Source organism: Parambassis ranga, unplaced genomic scaffold, assembly GCF_900634625.1.
Source record: "Parambassis ranga unplaced genomic scaffold, fParRan2.1 scaffold_22_arrow_ctg1, whole genome shotgun sequence".
In the NCBI taxonomy this organism is placed as follows: domain Eukaryota; kingdom Metazoa; phylum Chordata; class Actinopteri; family Ambassidae; genus Parambassis; species Parambassis ranga.
This window is the reverse complement of record NW_021144778.1, coordinates 3592403-3602189: the sequence shown is the minus strand read 5'-3', so window position 1 is coordinate 3602189 and position 9787 is coordinate 3592403. Positions and strand designations below refer to the sequence as shown.

The window sequence follows — 9787 nt, the reverse complement described above, 5'->3', positions numbered from 1 at the left end:
CAAAATACTTTTAATTAACATAGAAAATGAGACTGCATTAAAATCTAAAACCTGGCCATCTCTTGTTGTACAGAAGGAGAAGCTTGATCCAGTTGTCTTCCATGCTCTTGCTGCCCCTGAGACACATTCTGTGTCAGTACATTGATAAGGGTCTGTGCAGATGTTAACAAAGACATTTCAGAAAACTAAAATTAGCTGTATCACCAGTTATCGAAGGGGAAGCTTAAATACATGGATAAAACGGGCAAAAAAAATAGGTTATTAGCTGTTAGCGCAAGACAGTTTAAGCTAGCAACATGCGTCATTATCATCCTGTGCAGAATAAAAGCATCTTTCCTTTGTTCATGTTTCATAAATGACAGGTCTGTTTATTGCTGAGGTCGAACTCAGAAAGACTCATTAGATAGAAAAGAAATAGTAACAATTCTTACCTGCATTGATGTCTGTGGCCCTGGTGGAGCGGAGGCCATGATGCGCCATGAGTACTGCGGGCACGCGATCACTGACAGATTTGTCAACTGTAAACTGTAGATTATTCCATAATGTGTTGACTCAATATAGTGATTGTTACCAGGTCTGCTTTGAAGCATCTTATACTTTGACTGGTGTCAATGTTTTGCAGCAGGTCACATCAATATGAAAGATAGCGCGTGTTGAGGTAACTCTTTGAAATGTCCAATGTTCCCTGAAGGCACCGTGGCTGAGCAAAGCCCTTAGCCTTCATTGTCCTGCTGTCACTCAGCAGGCCACACCCATGTCCCCACCCCAAGCAAAATCGGGGTCAAAACCTCAAAGGTGAAAAAAGGAGAGGCGAAAGTGGAAAAAAGATTTGAACCTGAAGAAACAAGATGTGAAACTGTAAAAAATTAAGATTTGAATCAAAAAAATCTGAAACTGAAAAAGAAAAATGGTAAATATGAAAATAATTATTGAAATGAAACCTGAAAATAAACTATTTATTCAAAAGAATTTCAAAGTTGATTCCAAAAAAATTTTGAACTGAAAAAAATCAACATCAAAACATAAATGTTCAGTTTCAAGTTTTAGTGTTTGAATGAAATTTATTTTTTCAGGTGAACAAAACTTATGACCCCGATTTGGCTCCATATCCATGCTGCTTCTGCTCTGCTCCATCCTGTGCTGATCTGCAGTTCATTGATTGCTGAGCTCCATCTAGTGGACAGACAGTAGAAGTGAATCAGGAAAAGTCTTTCAGACACTTGTTGGACCGGTTTCACCGTCACTGACGTGTTCAGACTGTGAGGCTGTGAGGAAGTGACGGCGTCCTCAGATCAGATTGTGTCAGACAGCAGGACTGAGGAGGACCAGGAGCAGCTTCTTCTCCACACAGGAAGCTGGAAAGTGTCTGTAAGTCCATCTGAACTGATCCAGCAGGTGAGAGTCCTTCCAGAGAAATCTCTCCATGTCTGATCACACTGTGCTGCATCACTGACTGATGGTACAGTACAGATGTTTCTGCTGCTGATTGGCTGCTTTCTCTTTGCTCTTTGATGACTTTTATAGCAGATGAACAGCTGTTTCAGAACAAGTTGTTACTTGTAGTGTTTTTCTGTTCGAGTCACAGCAGACTGTAGAACACAGCTCTCAGGTCACATGATCAGTGAGAAATGCAGGGAGTGTCAGAACCGGTCTGACAGCTTTCTGAGTTTTTGTGTTCACTGAGCTGTGTGGAGTTACTGTAATTCAATTCATGTCAGACAGACAAACAACAAGCGTCTCTGTTGATCGTTCTCTCTGTAAAGTTCAGCAGCTTCATTTGCTCTGAAACTCAGATCGACTCGTTCAAAGCTTCAAGCGGAGAAAAGGTCGCTTTATTCTGACTTTATCAGATCAGTCTGTTTCAGGTTTAACACGCCTGTGCTGCGTTTTATTTTTCATGAATTCATATCGATGATTGAAACTCATCAGAAGAAACATTTTCTCTTCAAGGGTTCATAAATATGTGAATCTAATATTTGCCATGAGGAGAAGTGTGTCAGTCCTCAGAGCTCAGACAGTAGCTGCTCATGTGTTTGTCCTTTCTATAGAAAACAGTCCACAGACTGTTACAGAGGAAGGTCTCAGTGCTTCACTCAGTCTGTTCACACTGTGACAGAAACACACATGAACACATGTTCATTTATTCACATGTTCACACATGGAGAGAAGTGACAGAATTCTGAAGCAAACACTGAATGTGTGTGTGCACTGTTCCACTTACAGCATGTGACATCAATAATAACAGCATCAGAGATGTTGGTGTGTTTACAGACTCACCAAAATAAAAGCCTGAGAACCAAACCTGGTCTGAGGCTCTGATACTAAGCTAACAGCATGATTAGCCTGTTAGCATCTACATGAAGGATCAATAACAACATGCTGACTGTGTGTTTCTGTGTCATGTTGCTGTGTTTGTGTGAAGGTGTGAGCTCTGCTATGAGTCAGTGTGAGGACAGAGAGGAGGGAGTCCCTCCCTCTAAAAGACCTAAGTGTGGGGACCATGAGAGCCGGACCAAAGCTCAGAGGTAAGAGGACCGTCTCTGACTGTCCATGACTCTTCTCCATGTCAGAGCTCACACTCACATTATTCACACATCTGTGTGTTCAAGAACAAAGCAGCAGCACACTGCACACTCTGCTGGACCTGGACCTGGACCTGCCAGCTGTGTGTCCATGAAGAGTGATGGGTCAAAGGATCAGATCATTTATTTCAAAGATGTTGATCCATCTGAGGGTCAAAGGTCAGAGTTAATGTCACAGCTGCAGTTTGTTTCCATCATTATTAAACATTTAAAGTGTAACATGATGTTCAGCATCATTTTTCCAGAAGAAGCTCAGAGTCAGTGTTTGTGATTCTATCAGGATCCAGGATGTGAGAGCAGACTCTGCTGGACCTGGACCCAGCTGTGTGTCCATGAAAAGTGATCGGTCGATGGTTCTGCCCATTACTTTCAAAGCTGATCAGCCATCTGATGATCAAAGGTAAGAATCACTCTGGAAGTGTCTCCATGCTGTGATGAGCTCTGCTGGACTCTTGGGGTTGTATGTGTCTGTTTGCTCTGCAGGTGGTTGATGGTTTGGAGCATCTGTAGCACAGAGTAATGCATATTTACAGTGCTGCTTCAAAGTGTATGAATCATTTAAAATCTTCTATATGTCTGCATAAACATGACTTAAACATCTGCCTCACTGTACTAGAAAGGCAGCCCACTGAAACAAAGTATGGAAAGACATTTCAGTAATAAAACATTTAAATAAATGATAGATTCATACACTGTATGTAAATATTATACTGACAACAGACAATGCTCCGCTAGTACATTAGGCTAATACAGCAATACTGTGTATTTGAACTCTACACACACACTCTAAAACTAGCTGACGGCGAGTAAAGGATCCATACTTCAGTTCAATGTGAATCAGTCTGTCATTAACAGATTCATGTTAGCAGACCGTAGCTAAAACTGACATCATGACTGACACACAGCATGAAGCATGACACCTTCACTCTTCATCTCCATCTGGACTCGTCTGAACCACATGCAGTCCAGCAGTAAAGTTTATTTGTCGACCTGCAGAATTCAGCATTGATCGTGTTTCGGGTCATATTTATGCAGAAATATAGAAAGTTTCACCAACTTCCCAAAACGACTGTAGCTGTCAGCCTATATGTAGCTAGGAGCTAGTCTCCTCCTCCTCAGATTCCCAGGGTCCTGGTTTGGATTTTTGCACGTACCTCACACTGCTGATTATTCTGACTTGAACACAGCCTGTGCAGAACTTTAAGGTGGCTTCTGTTCTTCGTATTTTTGGTTGAATTTGGTCAAATTGTGATCAAATAAATTGTGTGATAACAGTCTTTCAGTCTCTTGTAGTGGCCATCATGGACACTGATCCAGCTCTGTGTCCATGAAAAGTGAACATTTCAAAAATGTTGATACCACTTTAAGTCCTGTTTCTGTAACTTAGCAGAGTTCTTTAATGATCATGTGGGTCTGCTTGGCTCTGTAAAAGACCCATAAGCAGGTCTGTGTTTGTAGGTAATAGAAAGTATCAGTATGTATTTATGTTGTCATGTTATCATCTCATGGTGGTTTCTAAAGGCTTTAAGTAAAGGAAATAACAAAGGTCTGCAGTGTGATGATATAGACTCTATATCATCACACTGCAACATTGTCTGACTGCGATTCATTACAAACCCATCCTGCTGCACATCGTTTAATGTTAAAGAAAGAGAAACATGGTGAGTGGAAGATTTAACTGAACTCTTAAAGCTGTGCTGGCAGCCATTAAAGCAGAATATGTGAAGAAGAACAAATTACAAACCTGCTGGATGCGGGTCACCAGCCTATGGACTGTTGTGTATCTGTTTAAAGTGAAAACACATCAAAACACTTAGTCAAGTGATTGTGTTGTTAAATGCTGATGTTTCTGTCACAGACTGCAGCAACCCAGTGTTCAGACTCCTGCTCAGGACGCCATATTTATGGTGAGTACAAACAGCTTCTAACTACAACACAACAGTCCTGGTGCTCTACAGAGACCCAGAGCCTGACCCCTGAGCAAGCATTCACAGAGACAGAACTGTGGTAGTAATACTTATAACTACAGCAGCTGTGCATACACAACACTTCATATCTAATGTTGTAGATTCAAGTAATACATGTATGAACATAAGCTGTAATATCATGAAACACTAAACTGTTATTCTGCTCCTCAAAGTCTGAGAGTTTATACTCTGTTGTTCTGTTCCAGCTGCTGGAGGAGAACATTGTCAGGTTTGTGAAGGATGAGCTGAAGAAGATCCAGAAGCTCCTGAGTCCAGATTACCCAGAATGCTCAGAGAGTCAGAGGGAGGATGAGGAGGATGAAGAGCAGAGGAGCAGCAGAGAGTCATTAGTGCAGATCACAGTGCACTTCCTGAGGAGGATGAAGCAGGAGGAGCTGGCTGAGCGTCTGCAGAGCAGTAAGAGGATTTGAAGAGCTTTAACATGATGGAAAGAGGAAATGAAGTTTACATTTACACACTCTGCTGTTAATATGATGCAGACATCTATGAACTCTTCTGACTGAAAACACAAACTGTTTATCTACAACTGATGAACAGATTTCATGGAGACAGAAAATATTTGACACATTTATTGTAGCGTTCACTTATTAATGACATTTATTGTTTGTTTAGGAACTCCTGCTGCAGAGTGTGGACGTAAACTCAAGTCTAACCTGAGGAAGAAGTTCCAGTGTGTGTTTGAGGGGATCGCTAAAGCAGGAGAGCCGACCCTTCTGAACCAGATCTACACAGAGCTCTACATCACAGAGGGGGGGACTGCAGAGGTCAATGAGGAACATGAGGTCAGACAGATTGAAGCAGCATCCAGGAAAGCACACAGACCAGAAACAAGCATCAGACCAGAAGGCATCTTTAAAGGCTCACCTGGAAGACAGGAACCAATCAGAACAGTGATGACAAAGGGAGTGGCTGGCATCGGGAAAACAGTCCTAACACAGAAGTTCACTCTGGACTGGGCTGAAGACAAAGCCAACCAGGACATCCAGTTCACATTTCCATTCACTTTCAGAGAGCTGAATGTGCTGAGAGAGAGAAAGTTCAGCTTGGTGGAACTTGTTCATCACTTCTTCACTGAAACCAAAGAGGCAGGAATCTGCAGCTTTCAGCACCTCCAGGTGGTCTTCATCTTTGATGGTCTGGATGAGTGTCGACTTCCTCTGGACTTCCACAACAATGAGACCCTGACTGATGTCACAGAGTCCACCTCAGTGGATGTGCTGCTGACAAACCTCATCAGGGGGAAGCTGCTTCCCTCTGCTCGCCTTTGGATAACCACACGACCTGCAGCAGCCAATCAGATCCCTCCTGACTGTGTGGACGTGGTGACAGAGGTCAGAGGGTTCACTGACCCACAGAAGGAGGAGTACTTTAGGAAGAGGTTCAGAGGGGAGGAGCAGGCCAGCAGGATCATCTCCCACATCAAGACATCACGAAGCCTCCACATCATGTGCCACATCCCAGTCTTCTGCTGGATCACTGCTACAGTTCTGGAGGACATGTTGGAAACCAGAGAGGGAGGAGAGCTGCCCAAGACCCTGACTGAGATGTACATCCACTTCCTGGTAGTTCAGACCAAATTGAAGGAGGTCAAGTATGATGGAGGAGCCCAGACAGATCCACAGTGGAACAAAAACAACAGGGAAATGATCCAGTCTCTGGGAAAACTGGCTTTTGATCAGCTGCAGAAAGGAAACCTGATCTTCTATGAGTCAGACCTGACAGAGTGTGGCATCGATATCACAGCAGCCTCACTGTACTCAGGAGTGTTCACACAGGTCTTTAAAGAGGAGAGAGGCCTGTACCAGGACAAGGTGTTCTGCTTCATCCATCTGAGTGTTCAGGAGTTTCTGGCTGCTCTTCATGTCCATCTGACCTTCATCAGCTCTGCTGTCAACCTGCTGGAACAACAACAAACAACATCTGTGGAGTCTGAAGGCTTTAGAGACAAACCTGAACTAAAACACCTCCACCAGAGTGCTGTGGACAAGTCCTTACAGAGTCCAAATGGACACCTGGACTTGTTCCTCCGCTTCCTCCTGGGTCTTTCACTGGAGACCAATCAGATTCTTCTACAGGGCCTGCTGACACAGACAGGAAGTAGCTCACAGACCAGTCAGAAAACAGTCCAGTACATCAAGGAGAAGATCAGTGAGAATTTGTCTGCAGAGAGAAGCATCAATCTGTTCCACTGTCTGAATGAACTGAATGATCGTTCTCTAGTGGAGCAGATCCAACAGGCCCTGAGATCAGGACGTCTCTCCACAGATAAACTGTCTCCTGCTCAGTGGTCAGCTCTGGTCTTCATCTTACTGTCATCAGAAGAAGGTCTGGAGGTGTTTGACCTGAAGAAATACTCTGCTTCAGAGGAGGCTCTTCTGAGGCTGCTGCCAGTGGTCAAAGCCTCCAACAAAGTTCTGTAGGTGGATTTATGAACCATTTCAAACATGGTTGATTTTTATATGAACAATAAAACATTGACTTTGTGTTCATTCTTATTTTTTTCTCAGACTGAGCAGCTGTAACCTCTCAGAGAGAAGCTGTGAAGCTCTGTCCTCAGTTCTCAGCTCCCAGTCCTCTAGTCTGAGAGAGCTGGATCTGGATAATAACGACCTGCAGGATTCAGGAGTGAAGCAGCTTTCTCGTGGACTGGAGAGTCCAGACTGTAGATTGAAGACTCTCAGGTCAGGATCCAGCTTTTTGATCATCAGTTAAATTCTGCTTCATGTTCATGTTGAAGATCTGTTGGATTTTCCTTCTTTCTTCTTGAGTTCATGACATGTTTTGTACCTCCAGTCTGTCAGGTTGTCTGATCACACAGGAGGGCTGTGCTTCTCTGGCCTCGGCTCTGACCTCCAACCCCTCCTATCTGAGAGAGCTGGACCTGAGCTACAATCATCCAGGAGACTCAGGAGTGAAGCTGCTGTCTGCTTTACTCAACAGTCCAGATTGTAGTCTGAAGACTCTCAGGTACACAGAGACCACAGAGCATGAGTCCTCCTCAGTCTGTCAGTTTAGCTCATATATCCACAGCTGTTGATGGATGGGTTGAAACTGCAGAGAAGAAATAATCACTGATCCCTGATGTTCATCTTCCTCCATCATTAAGTGTCCATCATGTTAACTTCACTTTTCTTTATACACGTTCTTCATATCAAAATACATACAGACTGATTTTCAGCTACACTTAGTGCAGATAAAGTACAAAATGATGCCCTACTTATTAATGTCCTCAGCTGTAAGAACCACTGAATTATTTCCACAAACAAATGTTCCTGAAACAATCCATATGTGAAGTTTCAGAGGAGACAACAACACAATGGTAGAAGGAGGAGTTCCTTCAGTCAGAGACAGAGAGCAGGGAGACACTACAATACTATCACTGTAAAAACTACACACAGACATGAGTGAATGTATTTATTTGAAGTGTGTCAGAAACTCTTCCATCCATGACACATGTGAACCAGGCTTGTGTTTGCATATAAGTGAAAGGAACAAACAGTCAGAGACAGTGTGGCTTGTTTGCTGCTTTGGATAAATGCACAATGCTGAGATCAAACCTACACTGTTGCTGCATGAAGAGGATTTTACAGTAAAGCACTGACAGAGAGCAATATTTCACAGAATGGAGGACATGAATAAACACAGAGCAGATCAGGAGAGACTCTTCTGGAGTCGACACACATGAGTTTCAGTCTGTTTGTGTGTGTCTGACAAACTGAGGAACTCTGCTTCATGTTGATCAGCAGTTTGGACTCATGTTGGTTAGAAAATCATTCTGACTGTGTTTCTTCCTGCAGGGTGGAGCATGGTGGAGAGCAGAGGTTAAAACCTGGGCTGAGGAAGTGTAAGTTTGACTCAGTCTTTCCTCATGTTATTGTGCATGAGTCAGTGTTCTAACAGTCCATCAGAGCTGTTGTAGCGCAGCCTCGGCGGTTGGATTTCTTTCGTGTTTACTGGAGTTTATTACTCCCCAGCAGGAGTTTTAGGTTCCAGCTTTGTCATTGGTTTTCCTTTTTTCTCTTGTTAGGGAGCTTTAGTGTGTTGTAGTGTCTCTGTGTTTGTTTGGGCACTGCTCAGCTCTGAGTTCATGAACTGCAGCCTAACACTGAAACCAGCCTGTGTAGCTGCCGATCTGAGAGTGGGGACGAGTGGGGAGGTGCAGACATGCTGTGTGTGGGTTTCCCCTCAGCCTGGGACATAACAGAGACAACCAAAGCAGACAAAAGACAAAATCCAATAAGAGACCACAAAGGGTTGAAAAGGTCCAAACACAGGAAGAAACAGCTCCACAGTCCAAAAGCAGGCAGGACTCAGACACAAAGAATCTCATCCAAAGGGTCAGACTGGACTGATGGACTGAAGAGTGAAGACACTGAGACACTGAGCTGTGAGCAGCATTATTAGGGTTAGGGTTAGGGCGAGAAACGCCACTGTTTAAGAAAACGAGTTACCACCAAAATAAGTTTCACACGGGGTCTCTGTTTAAAGTTTTGTAATCAATTTGTAACAAAACACGTTATCCGCCATGTTTCCCTGCACCGTTTCTTCCCTTTTTCCCCAATCTGCTACAAACGCCCTGATTTTCAGCACAATGCAGCATTTCCATTCAACCAATCACGGGGCAGCTTTCCAACTGCCATGGCAGCGCCCTGTCAGTAGATAGAAAGTATGTCCAGCCATCTTTTAAATGAGTGTTTTAGCTATGTGACATGAATAACTTTAACAGTATCCATGAGGCAGTCCTCTTTTCTTCCATGGGAAAAAAGCGGAAGCCTTCCATACAGAATCCCGAAACTCAGCTGGAGGGAAAATACCGGCCATTTCCTGTTCACATACTAAAGAGAAAAACTTTTGTCATGCGGATCAACTGACAGCCGGCGAAATAATATTATTAGAAATACATATATAAATACATAAAATGAGTTTTGTGGATGAAATGGATTTATAGCTTTTTAGGTGGAAAAAAGATTTGATTGTTTAATAAATGTTTAAAATCAAAATATAGATCACAGTGTTTGAACAGGAGAGAAAGGAGTATAACGTGTGTAGTGAGGGGTTCACAGCCTTAAATCATCTAGAATAACTGTAAAAAATAAAGCCCATCACTTCACGGATTTCACCTTTTGCGGGTTATTTTTGGAACATAACCCCGCGGTTAACGAGGGACCTCTGATGAGAAGGAAGAGACTGGGCTCTCAGCTGCAGTAAAGGGGGCAG

At 43.3% G+C, this 9787-nt stretch overlaps 1 protein-coding gene across 1 annotated transcript in view; it reads left to right on the top strand.

Annotated features, from left to right (window-relative positions):
• The first annotated feature begins 478 nt into the window (after nt 1-478).
• The window catches only part of LOC114430300 (NACHT, LRR and PYD domains-containing protein 12-like), a 31666-nt gene continuing 22357 nt past the window's right edge, over nt 479-9787 (top strand). The window contains exons 1-6 of the mRNA XM_028398604.1: nt 479-520; nt 4765-4966; nt 5183-6986; nt 7078-7251; nt 7364-7537; nt 8368-8414. Coding sequence (XP_028254405.1) covers nt 479-520; nt 4765-4966; nt 5183-6986; nt 7078-7251; nt 7364-7537; nt 8368-8414 — 2443 coding nt within the window. The remainder of the gene's footprint in view (nt 521-4764; nt 4967-5182; nt 6987-7077; nt 7252-7363; nt 7538-8367; nt 8415-9787) is intronic.